General features: G+C 46.6%; 2 protein-coding genes across 2 annotated transcripts; both read right to left on the bottom strand.

Moving 5' to 3' along the window:
* Nucleotides 1-2,088: 2,088 nt before the first annotated feature.
* Nucleotides 2,089-3,024, bottom strand: LOC123352412 (olfactory receptor 51G2-like). The gene has a single exon (XM_044992484.1). It carries the CDS (start codon nucleotides 3,022-3,024, stop codon nucleotides 2,089-2,091), a length of 936 nt encoding a protein of 311 aa, XP_044848419.1.
* A 12,436-nt stretch (nucleotides 3,025-15,460) lies between these two features.
* Nucleotides 15,461-16,396, bottom strand: LOC123355458 (olfactory receptor 51G2-like). Its single transcript, XM_044997966.1, has one exon. It carries the CDS (start codon nucleotides 16,394-16,396, stop codon nucleotides 15,461-15,463), a length of 936 nt encoding a protein of 311 aa, XP_044853901.1.
* Between the last annotated feature and the right edge of the window lie 743 nt (nucleotides 16,397-17,139).

Here is a 17,139-nt window from a genome sequence, read left to right as displayed (position 1 = left end):
CTGGCCTGATTTGATTCTTCCCCTGACTCAACAGAGTTTAGAGCAGCCTAGGGGCTGGGCTGACCTCCACCCATTGGTAATGACTTCCAAGAGCACCTCACACTCTTGCCAAGTCCCTGCAGATAGGTGCCACCCCATAGTGCCCTCTGGTGGCCTTAGATAGACATTCAGGCTCCCTGCCTTTCCCTCTAAGGTCCTTGCAATGACTTACTCTCAGCCTGGGATACTTAAAACAAGAGCCCCCTTTTGTGAGGTCACGTTTATTCAGTCTTCTCTAAAGCACAGGCTCTCCTACCTTCCAGTCCCATCTTCCTCCTTTACTCATGAGCCCCTGTCCCCAGCAACCTCCTTGCAGGGGTCTGCATTGCTTTAGGCTTTATGCATTTCCGGCTCCTCCTTTTCTCCTGAGGCCCCGCCCCCTGATCAGACCTGAGCTTGATTTTGGTAAGAGCTTCCCTGGGACCCACTGTGGAGAGCCCCAGACTCACCAGCTTCCCTTGTTTAAACATCCTGGGGGTGGGGGTGGAGAGACGGGGGGGTCTTCTCTCGGGCAGCTTTTATCATGGCCCGGCTCTGGCTTGTAGCCTGGACAGGGGATGGAGCCTTGGGTAATGAGGAGGAGCAGGGGATGGGATCCCAAGGGGGATGACAAGGGGCAGGGGGGAGGTCACAGAGGGGATGGGGCTCTTGCATGTGTCCTGCTTTTGCTTTTTGAGAGGTGGTCACCCTACAGTGAATGGGCTGGACTGGGATAGGAACTAGCCACGTCTTTGTTGGGGCGCTGAGGCCCATTTCCACCCCTTTACATTGCTGGGCAGCACAAGCAGAGGAGCCGGAGAGGGAACCTGGGCCTGAGTCTCTTGCTAGGTCTCCTGTGTGTCAGACCCTCCCTCACACACACAGCTCTGCCCTGCCTCGGTGGGGAGTGGACTCAGCAGGTGTGTGGTGTGCAGAGCCATCAATGGGGAAGCTGGGAGTGGGGGTGTGAATGGCTTTTCCTGGGGCTCTGACATTAATCATGTCTCTGACATGACTCAGTCACAAGCACTTGGCCCAGGGTGTAACACAAAGGTGAGTTTCCGTATCCCTTGAATAGCCCCTGTCCACACCTGGTGCAGCCCCCAGCGATCATGCAGCACCCAGAGCGCTCAGGAAGGGCCAGGAGTGTGACTCCACAACAGCCTTCCAGCTTTTTGCATGGCCCCTTGTTTTTTAACCAGAGATGGAACAGCTATAGCCCAGGTATAATTGGAAAGAACATCCACATCCCTTCTCTTTATTGACTGTATCAACAGGAATTGTGAGGTCGGAGCAGCCACTGATAAGACTCTTTATTAGCCAACATCTCAACATCCCCTTGCTCTCCACAAACATATTCAATTTTTAAATGCTGCTTCCTGCTTGGTTTCCTTCTACCAGTGCACTGCCCTCCCTCAACAGTATTTGGGGACAGCTGAGTGCCCGGATATTTGGAGAAGTTGTCAGGCCAACTGACAATAAGTCCATGAAAGTAGTGAAGCTGTTCAGAAAGCAGCCCTTTGCCAAACGGAAGGAAGTCTACAATTGGTATCCCCCTCACAACACCTACTTCGCCCTCATGAAGAAACTCCACTTCTTTGGCCTCTACAGAGGGGAACTTCAAGATTTTAAGGAAGAGATGAGATGGCCGAAGAAGCTCTGTAGTAAAGGAAAACCCAAGAAAGGAGAAGGAAAGAGAGATACCAAGATGAAATAGTGCTACTTTGGAACTGCAACAGACTACTTTGGAAATGTCAGAGCAAAAGCAACCCTATCCCTTTCTTCCCAGCCTGAGACAGATTTGCATGCAGCTGAGTTCTTGGCTGTAGTGGGGATTGGGTGTAAGCAGTCTGCCAGATATTAAACTCTGAATTGAACTGCTCTGAATTGAACTCTGAATTGAACCACCACCCATTGCCCCATATCTTAGACCCCACCTGAACCACTCTCTACAGAGTGGAGATCAGTAGCTCATGTCATCTCAGACATAAGTATCCAGGATGGAATAGGTGACACATGTTTCTCATGTCCAATGTCAGCAGTGCTGGATCCAGGTGATGAACTGACTCTTTATTTGATGAACACCCTGATTATCCTCGCACGAATGTGTTTGCTTTTCACGCTGTACACGATTGGGTTCATCAGGGGCGGGATCAGCAGGTAGACATAGCCCAGGAGAATCTGAAGTAAGTGAGAAGAGCCATATCCGAATCTGTGTATCACAGACAAGCCGATTTCTGGTGTGAAGAAGAGCAGGACGGCGCAGAGGTGGGAGACGCAGGTGTTCAGGGCTCTAAGGCACTCCATGGGGGACGCGATGCTCAGCACTGTTTTGATGATCATCACATAAGAGAGAAAGATGAGCAACAAATCCAACCCAACCGTTGAGAGTTTAACAGACAAGCCATAGATGCTATTGACTGTGATGTCTGAACAAGCCATCTTCATGACCTCCTGGTGCAGGCAGTAGGAATGGGACAGGACATTGGCTCGACAGTATTGGAACTGTTTCAGGAGAAAGGGGAGTGGGAATATTAGAGCCATCCATCTTAGCACAAACACTAGTCCCATCTTGGCTATTCTCGGTGAGGTTAAGATGGAAGCATATCTCAGCGGGTTACAGATCGCAACGAAACGGTCAAAGGCCATCAACAAGAGCATGGAGGATTCAGTTAATGAAAGTGAGTGGATGAAGAAGACCTGGGCAAAACAGGCATCGAGGCTGATCTCCCTAGAATTAAACAAGTATATGCCCAGTATCGTTGGCATGGTGACTATCGATAAGCCAAGGTCTGTGATGGCCAACATGGAAAATAAAATATACATAGGCTCATGGAGGCTTGGATCTGTTTTTATAATGAACAGAATGACTGAATTTCCTACTATGGAAATAACATAAATTAAGCAGAAGGGGACAGAGATCCAGAGATAGACATCTTCCTGCCCAGGTATCCCGGTGAGAAGGAACACTGCAAATTTGAATTTGGTGTCATTGACAGCTGACATAATGTACCAGGCTGATCTGAGGAGTTTTTAGCTTTCCTTCCTGAAAAGAAAAAGAACAGGAGACTAGATAATATTTAACGAGACATCTTTCTGATCTCAGTGGAACACTAAAGACTCCCAGGAACTGAAGATCAGCAAAAATATTGTCTTGGATTTTCACCACCGATAGGAAGATAGGCAATGCCAGACTAGATCACACCTATAGTCCATATAGCTGAGTATCCAGGGGCCAGTTCCAGATGCTGCAGAGGATGGTCCAAGAAGCTCTGCAATAGGCAGCTATGAGATAACCTGCTCCCAGGGAATGTTTTCGCCTGACACTCATTAGTTAGAGACATATTTTGTGGTATAATCAGGAAAGTTTAGAGCCCTTACAAGACTCTTTTAAAAACCCTCATTAATGTAATTGAATTTTCTGCTTAGTCATATGAACATCCCTTCCCTCTTTGAATCTTTCTAAGTTCTTGGACCCATTGATATCTTGTGGCTCTTAGTTCCACAGCGTACTGGAGCACTGTGTGACCTTCCTAAAGACACCCTTTCCGGCCCTCCACTTCTGAGTGTGGCCCATTGTATCATATGTATCACATTGTAAACACATGGCAAGTGCATGGTGAAAACGGTCATGGTATTTGTCTGTCTTGCATAGCAGCTATTTATAAATGTGTTTCATTGCCTCATTATATGCATTTTTTTATTTTGTCCACTCCTGAGAGTCCAAATTATGTGTCACTGCCTCTTTCCAGCACATACAATAAATTCTCAGGTCCAGGTTCTGAAATCGCTCAGTGGCGTCACTCCAGATTTACATGTGTCAATTCAATCAGAACGGATATGTATTAACTTTCCCTTACCAAATACTCCCAGTGATACACTGTGACCCCCAAGGATCCCTCCAAGAGAAGCTGAAGTGTTTTGCCTGGTCAGCGTTGACAAAATCTAGAGAGTTTGATCATCCTGCAGGCTTCTGTACCTCCTCATGGGACCTGTATCCTGTCCCCATGCAAGGGTCTATATATACCTGGCAAACACAGACAGTTACTTCAGCTTTGGAGGGTGGTGGAGAGGGGGTTTGCTTCACACATGGGTGAATAGTGCAAACACTAGGTTTTCACTAATATCTAGTTGAGTGTGGAAGTTACTTCAGCCAGGCTTGTGTAAGAGGTGATGGGCAAAAATTAAATACAACCACTATTGCATTCCCCTTTCCTGGATCTCAGTTCTACTCTTTGCTGAAACACAAACCAGCAGTTCGGTTGTCAAAGGACTTTTTGGAAAGTCTCACACAGGTATTGCAGAGGGATTTTGTTCATGACCCTGAATGTAAGTGTTAGAACCAGCTACTGGTCAGTTGCCAGGAGACAGTATCATACAACTGTTCACTGAACAAAGAGTTAATAACACAAAGCCATTGCAAACAGTATGTGGAGCATTTCTGAAATACTTTCTGAAGGAAAAGCCATTAAGCAGTAAAGTTTCCACTGCTGCTTCCTGTAGAGATACCAACAACTCTGCTGCTGGCTTTCAATATACTGGCATGTCATGAACGTTTAATTTATAAAATTTGTATTACAATGAAAAGTTTTGGCATAACATTTACACATGTGTACTTTAGTACACACATGTCAACCCATCCTTTCCCCTCTGATCTTCTCCAAGAGATGACTTCTCAGGTTACAGCGGGACTTAAAATGTAGTGTCTGTCATCTGGATTTCTTCAGAACCTGAACAGATCTCAGCCCTCATTCAGTCACTTGTCAGGAAACAAAGGTCTACTAGCTCCTCTCTCCCTGGTTTAATAGCTGACTGGTTCTCCTCAGCTTCTGTTCTGTCAGTCTGTATCCTGTATCCAGAGTGGTAACCAGCATTGGGATCAGTATAGAAAATAACTATTCCCTGAGCTCTCACTGTCTAGTACAGAGTAACCCCAGCATGTTAACAAGAAATAGATTTCAAAGTCAATTGCATGAGAATTCATTGAAATGGAACTTCATTTCACACACAAAATTAGTCTATTGCACTTTCTCACTCTGACTGTCTATGTCCTGTATGCATGAAATCCATACCACCCGGGAACGGGATTGGGACAGACGTGGAGTTGATCTGCCATAATGAATATGTACGTTAAAGAGAGTTCTGGGGATGTTTGCTGTACAGCTATATTGGGTTAACAATTGGGATGTTTATGTCATGGCTATATTAGGTGAAACCAGTATGGCTGCTCACAGTTTAATAAGAGTCTGCTGGAAAAAAAGGAGGAAGGGAAGTAACAATGCAAGAAAAGTCATCGCTCAGTCTGTCCAGAGCTGGGGCAGCTGTTGCTGAGAAGCTCTTCGGACTGACCCTCACAGACACCACTGGAGAAGTCTGAAGGCCCTCGGCCTGCCTGGATCCCCATTAGAGTTTCAGGGCTTGGGGTCCAGACAGCGTGCAGACATTCTCCCATGTTACACTTTCTTCCTCCTGTTCAGATTAAGCAGCATTTTGGTTTGGGAAGGCTGCCTGGTCACTTGTTGCACCACTAGTTATGGACTCCCAAAGGGAAGACCCACAGGTGCCGAACGCACTCAGACCTGGTCAGCAAGCACAGTCGACCCCCAGTGTGTTGTAGCCCAGTGGGCGCATTTCAGGACTCCACCACATGAGAGGGAAGGGTCCGAGGTCTGACATCTGGCACTCAGAGACCAGAGAGGGGGCAGAGATGCCAGTAGCCATGGAACTCTACAGGGCAGAGATTCTAGAGACCTCGGCCAATCAGAAACCAGAAATATGTCCTGTCGGACCAGTTACCACAGAGCAACACAGCTCTGAATTCCTGCCTTCACAATAAAGTCAGAGAATAAAATAAGTGAAAATGCATTTGCTGATAAAATTTCCAGGAGCAAATAAACTTGAAGTGATTTGGGAACTAGTCACTGATATTCCGTGGGGTCTCTTCCCGCTCAGCCCTAGCAGTATCGGGCCCCGAGCACACCGCACTGGTAGAAAAGGGACCTCTTGACAAATCCTGACTCGAGGCACTGGGATTTTAACACTCTGAGTTTTTTTCAAAGCTCAGATTTCTTGGTAGCCTGAATAACCCACTGTGGAGCATGGGCAGATGTAGGGGAGGGGTTCCCAAGCTACCTAGCGCTGCCTGCCCTCCAGCCACTGTCACTGAGCCACCCCGACAGCCCAGATGAGTCCTCTGCTGCTGCACAGAACATCTGCAAATGGAAACAGCTCGCAGCCTTTCCCCTTCACTGCACATTTTAAAGATAGTGAAACCTGCCAACGTACCCAATTCCTGCTAGAAGGGGAGCCGCTAGCACCAGAGGTCTTCACCTTAAAGGACAAGGAGTCATCAGAGAGGTTGCACGAGCAGCAGGCAGTGTCTGTTCAGATACGGAGGGAACTGTGTTTATGAAGGATGTTTGCACATTTCCTTTGGGGTCACTTGGCCATCAGGGAACCTCAGCTGCTTGGCTCAGTGTGCAGCAGCTTTAACCCCTGTCACAGCCAATGGCAAACTGCAGGAGGCTAATGCACAGGGGACGTGTGATGATGCTGCCCAACTGGACTGCAGCGCCAGCCCTGCTGCAAGCTCTATTCCTGGAACCTGGGTTTGTCATCACTGTTCATATGGTTCTGATTAGTCACAGGGCTACCTCGAGGGCATCCAAGTGGTAATGATGATGCTGTCACAACTGTGATCTTGGTGAAATAAAATAAAATAGAATAATAATATGAGGCCTTATTACCCCCTGGCACCTCCCTTTCCTGCATTGCAAACCCAGGGTGCAGGCCAGTGACTCTCTACATTAAAATTTCCCTCGGATCATTCCATGAGGGGGGGTCCCTTCCCTTCTCCCTGAAGAATGAAAAGGGGGACCCAGAATCCAGGGGTCCCTAAAGTTATGCACAGATCTGAGTGATTCACTTTGAACAAGGCCCACCCACCCCCAATCTCTGTGCCTCTACATCATCTCTAGGACCCTCTCCAGCTCCCGGCTAGCACAGGCTCATCGGAGATGTGCTACCAGGGTCTGTCACACTAGCCACTGCCCACAGGATCTGCTGAAGGGGCCTTGTACAGGGTGAAGGTGGCTGCAAACTGATGGGAAGGCTGGTTAGTGTAGCTGGTGGACACAATACTCCAGCCGCAGACTGGTCGGGAGGTTTTGACCTTTCCATACCCAGAGTGCAGCCAGAGACTCCATCAGTGCAACCTTTGTTTATGTTGAAAAGCCTCCAATTTTTCTTGGGGATCCAAGTAGCTGCAATTGGGCAGCATCATGGCAGTTATCCATTTTCTATGAAAATTCACCCCAAAGAATGGATGAAAAGAAAACATTTTAGTTTGGTCAATATTTTTCCTAGGCAGCAGCTCTAGCCCCTTCCCTCACACAACCTCCCACACTGAACCTTTCCTGGCCATCTGGTAGGGTGGCTATACCAGCTCTATAACAGAGCCCCTAGAAATGGCTTGTCTAGAGCAGCCCATCCATCAGTTGAACAATTGAGGAACATATGAACATATGAACAGCCATATTGTGTCAGACCAATGGTCCATCTAGCCCAGTGGCCTGTCTTCTGACAGTGGCCATTGCAGACACTTCAGTGGAATGAACAAAATAGGGCAATTACGAGGCTTTCTTCCAGCAACTAACAGAAGTTGCTAGATCACAGGCCCTGGTTCTCATGGGTGACTTTAATCACCCCGATATCTGCTGGGAGAGCAATACAGCAGTGCACAGACAATCCAGGAAGTTTCTAGAAAGTGTAGGGGACAATTTCCTGGTGCAAGTGCTGGAGGAACCAACTAGGGGAAAAGCTCTTCTTGACCTGCTGCTCACAAACAGGGAAGAAATAGTAGAGGAAGCAATAGTGGATGGGAAACTGGGAGCCAGTGACCATGAGATGGTCGAGTTCAGGATCCTGATACAAGGAAGAAAGAGAGCAGTAGAACAGAGACCCTGGACTTCAGAAAAGCAGTCTTCAACTCCCTCAGGGAACTGATGGGCAAGGTCCCCTGGGAGAATAACATGACGGGGAAAGGAGTCGAGGAAAGCTGGCTGTATTTTAAAGAAACCTTATTGAGGTTTCAGGAACAAACCATCCCGATGTGTAGGAAGAAAAGTAAATATGGCAGGCGACCAGCTTGGCTCAACAGTGAAATCCTTGCTCGTCTTAAACACAAAAAAACAGCTTACAAGAAGTGGAAGATTGGACAAATAACCAGGGAGGAGTATAAAAATATTGCTCAGGCATGCAGGAGTGAAATTAGGAAGACCAAATCACACTTGGAGTTGCAGCTAGCCGGAGATGTTAGGAGTAACAAGAAGGGTTTCTTCAGGTATGTTAGCAACAAGAAGAAAGTCAAGGAAAGTGTGGGCCCCTTGCTGAATGAGGGAGGGAACCTAGTGACAGAGGATGTGGAGAAAGCTAGAGTACTCAATGCTTTTTTTGCCTCTGTCTTCACAGACAAGGTCAGCTCCCAGACAGCTGCACTCTGCAGCACAGTATGGGGAGGAGGTGACCAGCTCTCTGTGGGGAAAGAATTAGTTTGGGACTATTTAGAAAAGCTGGACAAGCACAAGTCCATGGGGCCAGATGCGCTGCATCCGAGGGTGCTAAAGGAGTTGGCCGATGAGATTGCAGAGCCATTGGCCATTATCTTTGAAAAATCATGGCGATCAGGGGAGGTCCCGGATGACTGGAAAAAGGCTAATGTAGTGCCCATCTTTAAAAAAGGGAAGAAGGAAGATCCAGGGAACTACAGGCCAGTCAGTCTCACCTCAATCCCTGGAAAAATCATGGAACAGGTCCTCAAGGAATCAATTCTGAACCACTTAAAGGAGGGGAAAGTGATCAGGAACAGTCAGCATTGATTCACCAAGGGCAAGTCATGCCTGACTAACCTAATTGCCTTCTATGATGAGATAACCGGCTCTGTGGATGAGGGGAAAGCAGTGGTTGTGCTATTTCTGGACTTTAGCAAAGCTTTTGATACAGTTTCCCACAGTATTCTTGCCAGCAAGTTAAAGAAGTATGGGCTGGATGAATGGACGGTAAGGTGGATAGAAAACTGGCTAGATGGTTGGGCTCAACGGGTAGTGATCAATGGTTCCATGTCTAGTTGGCAGCCCGTATCAAGTGGAGTGCCCCAAGGGTCGGTGCTGGGGCCGGTTTTATTCAATATCTTAATTAACGATCTGGAGGATGTTGTGGACTGCACCCTTAGCAAGTTTGCAGATGACACTAAACTGGGAGGAGTGGTTGATACGCTGGAGGGTAGGGCTAGGATACAGAGGGACCTAGACAAATTAGAGGATTTGGCCAAAATAAATATGATGAGGTTCAACAAGGACAAGTGCCGAGTCCTGCACTTAGGACGGAAGAATCCCATGCACTGCTACAGACTAGGGACCGAATGGCTGGGCAGCAGTTCTGCAGAAAAGGACCTAGGGGTTACGGTGGATGAAAAGCTGAATATGAGTCAACAGTGTGCCCTTGTTGCCAAGAAGGCTAATGGCATTTTGGGTTGTATAAGTAGGGGCATTTCCAGCAGATCGAGGGATGTGATCATTCCCCTCTACTCAGCACTGGCGAGGCCTCATTTGGAGTACTGTGTCCAGTTTTGGGCCCCACACTACAAGAAGGATGTGGATAAATTGGAGAGAGTCCAGCGGAGGGCAACAAAAATGATTAGGGGGCTAGAGCACATGACTTATGAGGAGAGGCTGAGGGAACTGGGATTGTTTAGCCTGCAGAAGAGAAGAATGAGGGGGGATTTGATAGCTGCTTTCAACTACCTGAAAGGGGGTTCCAAAGAGGATGGATCTAGACTGTTCTCAGTGGTAGAAGATGACAGAACAAGGAGTAATGGTGTCAAGATGCAGAGGGGGAGGTTTAGGCTCGATATTAGGAAAAACTTTTTCACTAGTAGGGTGTTGAAGAACTGGAATGGGTTCCCTAGGGAGGTGGTGGAATCTCCTTCCTTAGAGGTTTTTAAGGTCAGGCTTGACAAAGCCCTGGCTGGGATGATTTAGTTGGGTTTGGTCCTGCTTTGAGCAGGGGGTTGGACTAGGTGACCTCCTGAGGTCCCTTCCAACCCTGAGATTCTATGATTCTATGAGTGATCCATCCCCTATTGTCTGCTCCCAGCTTCTGGCAATCAGACATTTAGAGACACCCAGAGCATGGGCTGTGTTCCAAACACTTGGCTACTAGCTATTGTTGGACCTCTCCTCCATCAATTTATCTAATTTTTTTTTTACCAGGTATGCTTTTGGCCTTCACGTCGTCCTCTGGCAATGAGTTCCAGCGGCTGACTGTGTGTTGAATGAAAAAATGCATTTGTTTTAAACCTGCTACCTATTAACTTCATTGGGTAACTCCTGCTTTTTGTGAAGGGGTAAATAACACTTTCTTATTCATTTTCTCGACACCACTCAGTTTTATAGACCTCTATCATATCTCCCCATATTCATTTTTTTCAAGCTGAAATGTCTCAGTTTGATTAATCTCTCCTCATGTGGCAGCCGTTCCATATCCCTAATAATTTTTGTTGCCCTTTTCTGAAACTTTTCCAATTCCAATATTTTTTTTTATGTGCGGGGACTACATCAGAGCACAGTATTCAAGATAGGGACATACCTTGGATTTATATACAGGCAATATTATATTATCTCTCTTACTATCTATCCCTTTCTTAATTATTCCCAGCATTCTGTTCGCTTTTTTGACTGCTGCTGCACATTGAGTGAATGTTTTCAGAGAACTGTCCACAATGACTCCAAGATCTCTTTACTGAGTGGTAACAGCTAATCTAGATCCCATCATCTTCTATGTATAGTTGAGATTATGTTTTCCAAAGTGCATTACTTTGTATTTATCCACATTGAATTTCATCTGCCATTTTATTTCCCAGTCACCCAGTTTTGTAAGATCCCTTTGTAACTCTTTGTAATCTCCTTCGATTTAAGTATACTGAGTAGTTTTGTATCATCTGCAAATTTTGCCATCTCACTGTTTACTCCTTTTTCCAGATTATTTATAAATATGTTGAACAGCATTGGTTCCAGTACATATCTCTGTGGGACAACACTATTTAACTCTTTCTCTTCTAAAAACTGATCATTTATCCCTTCCTTATGTTTCTTATCTTTTAACCAGTTTCTGATCCATGAGAGAACCTTCCTTCTTATCCCATGACTGCTTATTTTGCTTAAGATTCTTAAGAGCCCTCAGGGACCTTACCAAAATCATTTCTGTAAGTTCAAATACACTATATTTCCAGATCACCCTTGTCCACACATGTATTGACCCCTGAAAAGAAATTCTGTTCTTTACTATAGTTTCAACCCATTTGTCCGGTACTAACGTTTGGCTTATTAGCCTGTATTGCCAGAATCAGCCTTTTAAAAACATCAGCATCCCATTAGCTATCTGCTAGGCATCTCGTACAGAGCCTGTTCTAAGTGATGGGCTACATACCACAGTTAGTAGTTCTGCAATTTCACATTTGAGTTTTTTTCAGAACTCATGGGTGATACCATCTGGTCCTGGTGACTTTTTACTGTTTAATTGATCAGTTTGTTCCAAAACCTCCTTTATTGACACCTGGGAGAGTTCCTCAAATTTGTCACCAAAAAAGAATAGCTCAGGAGTGAGACCCTCCCTCACATCTTCTGCAGTGAAGACAGATGCAAATAATTCATGTAGCCTCTCAGCAACAGCCTTTCCTTCCTTCCGTGCTCTTTTAGCACCTTGATCAGTTCCTCTGAGTCCCAGGCCAGCACTTTAACCCCTGAACCATCCTTTCTCTCTGGGTCTAGTGGTTGGGGAGGGAGCAGCTGGGGGCTCAGCATTCCAAGATTACCAGAAACTCAGGGAATTAAACTCCTGTGATATCACTACACAGGAGCCCACAAACAATTCCTTTTCCAGAAGATAACGCTGAGTCATGCTTTCTCCTGAATCTATTGAGGGACAAATCCATCGGCCAGGGCACAGAGCAGAGTCATAGTGGACAAGCAACTCCACATGAGCTCCCAGTGTGACATAAAATGGGCTAATGTGACCCATAGGGACATAGGTCCTGAAAGGATGTCCTGGGTCAATGAGCCCATTTCCCTGCTATGGCAGATGACCCCCAGCATATCATCCGGTGCATAAACCTGTCAAGCTCCGTACTAAACCAGCAGGCTTGTTTGCCTCCCACTGCTCCTGTTGGGCGGCTGTTCCAGAATCCCCCTGCTTGGATGGTCAGAAACTTTCTTCTCCTTTCCAGCCTCAGTTTACTCCTGGCCAGTTTCTCCCCATTCGTTCTTTTTCCAACACTGTCCTTTAGCTTCAAAAGATCATCTGCCTCCATGGTGTTTAACACACACCCCTCCTCAATATACTTATAGAGCAATCAAATCCCTGCTCAGCCTGTGTTGTGTTAGGCTAAACCAACCAAGTTCTGTTATTCTCCTTGTAATACAGGTCCTCCATTGCCCTGACCATCCTAGAAGCCCTTCTCTGCACCTCCTCCATCTTAAATTAATCTGTCTGGAATAGGAATGACCAGAATTTTACACAGTTTGCCAGAGGAGGTCTCATCAGTACCTTGTATAAGGATATTAATAATTCCTTATCTCAACTGATACATTCTAGGATCTCATCTGCCTTCTTCACAGCCACATCCCATCGGTGGCTCACAGTCATCCTGGGTGTTGCCTGATTTTAGGAGATTAATATTATTAATTTGGATAGTATGGGTTATAGGTTCGCCATTTAATCTCATCAGAAGATTATAAGGTTATTGTCCCAAAATCAGGCTACACAGTTTGCAAAGGACCCTCGGGGGTATGACAGGACGCTCACACTGAGATAAATATCATCTTAAAAACTTTTATTGAGCTAAATGGAATAGTACTCAAATAGTAACTAAAAGGTAAAATAATCAGAGTTACAAATGTAGCACTATTATTCTAAAGGTACATATGGTATTATACACTATAAAGCTTTTGCTTAATATACTCACACTCTTCCTTGATAACTTAGTGGTAAGAGACAAAGTTTCAGGTTCCTCAGTTCTTGAGTGGACGATACAGAGCTTAGGAGAGGGTAAAGCTAAGAGCTATTGAAGCTAACTTAGATTTCCACAAAACTAACTGACTTAAAGCTTAACAATTAAAATTAACAGACTAGAAAACTAATAAATTAAGAACGAAGAAGCATGGAGCTTAGAAAACTTAGTAAACAAGCTCTGGAACTCAGAAGTGCAGAAAAAAACATTTTCTTGGAAAGTTGTGTCACCCCTTCTTATAGGGCATGGGTTCTTGAGCCCTCCTTCTATATCCAAATTTATTCTCCCCACCCACAAAAATGTTAGGGTTGGTATGTTTGTACGTGATGACATATGCATACATATTAATGCCATTAGATCATTCTCACATCTATTCCTTTTGTTTTGAGTGGATCGTTATATTGGATGCAACTTGAATAAGTTACTCCTCTGAATGCTGATAGGCACTCAACAAGGATAGATGCTGGCTAAGAGGAATTTGGATTGTCACAGTAAAACCAGGATATATGGTCTCTTTCCCCTGTAAACCAGGTTCTTTCCAGTCTTGCGGGGAAACTCGGAATTCTCCCACTCTTCGAGCTGGCTACAACAGCCCATCTATGCTAAACGCTTATCACCAAGCAGGTCCGACATGACACCTCAGTCTCTTCCCTTTGGGTGCTTGTGACCAGAGCTATACGGTCACCACCAGCCTCCTTAAAACAAAGAAGTTTATTAGCAAACAGCACAAAGCAGTAGAGAAAATAGTTTTAAAATAACTGGCAGCTGCCACACGTCTACACTGATCGCTGCAACCTAAGTTAGACAGGCTTTGCTCTTGAGTTAGAGAAACAGAACTGGCCAAAGGTGCGGGAGTCACGGGGCTTCCCAGAAGCCAGCTGTCACGGGAGGCTGTGGTAAGCAGCTTTTTATAGACCAATGCCAGAGGTGTTGCTCTGTGGGACCCTGACATAGCCCCAGCCTCTTGTTTTACCATACTGCTTGCTGGGGTCATCTTCGGTTCAGGCTTGTTGCACCCCATGCCTCTCCTTTTCCCCTGAGGCCCCAAACTCTGCCCCATCTCGTCCCACTAGTCCCTGCCCCCTTCTCCTCCACTTCCCCTGAGGCTCTGCACCCTGGCCGGTTCGGAACCAGCCCATGCTAAGAGCTGCCTCAGAAGCAGGCTGCTGTGGGGAGCCTCAGACTCTCCACCATCCCTGGGTTGAACATCATGGGAAGCGGGAACTCAGGCTGGGGGCTTCTCTTGGGCCACCCCAGCTCCTTGCCCAGGGTAGGTAGAGAGTCTGGAGCTCCTTGCAGTTGCTCTAGCTCACTGGGCAGCTTTTACCATGGCCTGACACTGGCATCTGGCCTGGAGAGGGGGTGGAGCCTGGTATATTTGGGAGAAGCAAGGATGGGGTCTTGGGGAAAGAGATGGGGCAGAGAAGCGGCAGGGGTGGGGTCACAGAGGGGACAGGGCTTCTATATATGTCCTGCTTTTGTCTTTTGAATAGGTGGTCACCCTAAACTGAATGGGCTGGGCTGGGATAGGAGCTAGCTGGGCCTCTGTGGGCGAGTTAAGGACCATTTCCACCCCTGCAGCGGGGCAAACAGAGGGGAGGAGTAGGAGGGAATCTGAGATAGAGTCTCTTGCAGGACTCCTGTGTTTCAGACCCTCACTCACACACACAGCTCTTCTCTGCCTCGATGGGGAGTGGGCTCAGCATGTGTGCTGTATGCAGAGCCATCAACAGCGCTGCCGACATGGCTTCTCCTGGGGCTCTGGTGTTAATCCTGTCTCTGACATGACTCAGTCACAAGCACCTGGCTGAGGGCGTAGGGGGAAGGGTGGGTGTCTGTGCCCCTTGAATAGCCCGTCCACAGCTGGTGCAGCCCCATGGATCACACAGCACCCAGAGCGCTCAGGAGGGGCCAGGATTGTGACAGCACAAGAGCTCTGCAGCTTTTTTCATGGCCCCTCAACGTTTAACCAGAGTCTGAGACGGGACAGCCACAGGCCAGGTGTAATGGGAAACAACATCCACATCCCTTCTCTTTACTGATTGTATCAACAGGAATTCTGAGGTTGGAGCAGCCACTGATACGGATCTTTATGGGCCAGATTCCTACCGGTGCCCTGGCTCTCCACAAACACATTCAATTTTTAAATGCTGCTGCCTGCCTTGGTCTCCTTCCCCCAGTGCACTGTCCTCCCTCACCATAGGGTAAGGACAGACCCTCTCCCACTACTCCAAGCCCTAGACCCCTTCAGAACCTCTCTCTACAGAGTGCAGATCAGTAGCTCGTTTCATCTTCGATGTAAGGGCTCAGGATGGAATAGGTGATCATTTTTTTATGGGCCGTGTCACCAGTTGTGGAGCCAGGTGATGAACTCACCCTTCACTTGAAGAACATCCTGATTATCCTCGCACGAAGGTGTTTGCTTTTCACACTGTACACAATTGGGTTCATCAGGGGCGGGACCAGAAGGTAAATGTAGCCCAGGATAATTTGAAGCAAGTGAGAAGAGCTGTTCCCAAATCTGTGTATCACAGTCAAGCCAATATCTGGTATGTAGAAGAGCAGGACAGCCCACAGGTGGGAAACACAGGTGTTCAGGGCCCTGAGGCACTCTGTGGGGGATGTTACACTCAGCACAGTTTTAAGGATCATCACATAGGAGAAAAAGATGAACAATGAGTCCAACCCCACCGATAAGAGTTTAATAGTGAAACCATAGATGCTGTTGACTGTGATGTCTGAACAAGCCATCTTCATGACCTCCTGATGCAGGCAGTAGGAATGGGAGAGGACATTGGCTCGACAGTATCGGAACCGTTTCAAGAGAAAGGGGAGTGGAAATATTAGGGCCAACGATCTTAGCACAAACAAAAGTCCCATCCTGTATATTCTACGTGGGGTTAAGATGGAAGCATATCTCAGTGGGTTATGGATCGCAATGAAGCGGTCAAAGGCCATCAACAAAAGCACAGAAGATTCAATGTATGAAAATGAGTGGATGAAGAACAGCTGGGCAAAGCAAGCATCGAGGCTGATCTCCCTAGAGTTAAATAAGAATATCCCCAGTGTTGTCGGTATGGTTGATATTGATAAACCAAGGTCTGTGATGGCCAACATGGAAAGGAAAATGTACATGGGCTCATGGAGGCTTGGATCTGTTCTTATAATGAACAGAATGACTGAATTTCCTACTATTGAAATAACATACATTAAGCAGAAGGGGATAGAGATCCAGAGATAGACATCTTCCTGCCCAGGTATCCCGGTGAGAAGGAACACTGCAGATTTGAATTTTGTGTTATTGTCAGCTGGCATAATGTACTGGGCAGGTCCGAAGAGTTTTGAACTTTCCTTCCTGAAAGGAAAAAGAACAGGAGAGTAGATTATATTTAACAAGACATCTTTCTGCTCTCAGTGCAAGTCTAGAGACTCCCAGGAGCTCAATGAAGATCAGCAAAAGGAGGTGCTGTAGTCATCATGAATAGGTTGGAATATGAACAAGAGGCTGCTAGACAACTCTCTGATACCACATTCTACAGGCCATTATCCTCTGACCCCACTGAGGATTACCAAAAGAAACGACACTATCTGCTCAAGAAACTCCCTAACGAAGCACAGGAACAAATCTACACTGACACACCCCTAGAACCACGACCACGAGTATTCTACCTGCTACCCAAAATCCAAAAGCCTGGGAATCCTGGATGCCCCATCATCTCAGGCATTGGCACCCTGACAGTAGGATTATCTGGCTATGTAGACTCTTTCCTGAGGCCCTATGTTACCAGCACTCCCAGCTATCTTCAAGACACCACTGACTTCCTGAGGAAACTATAATCCTTTGGTGATCTTCCAGAAAACACCATCCTGGCCACTATGGATGTAGACGCTCTCTACACAAACATTCTACACAAAGATGGACTACAAGCCATCAGGAATAGCATCCCCGATACCATCATGGCAAACCTGGTGGCTGAACTCTGTGACTTTGTCCTCATCCACAACTATTTCAGATTTGGAGACAATTTATACCTTCAACTCAGAGGGACTGTTATGGG

The sequence above is a fragment of the Mauremys mutica genome, chromosome 1 (genome assembly GCF_020497125.1).
Source record: "Mauremys mutica isolate MM-2020 ecotype Southern chromosome 1, ASM2049712v1, whole genome shotgun sequence".
Classification (NCBI taxonomy): domain Eukaryota; kingdom Metazoa; phylum Chordata; order Testudines; family Geoemydidae; genus Mauremys; species Mauremys mutica.
This window is presented reverse-complemented; position numbering and strand designations above follow the sequence as displayed.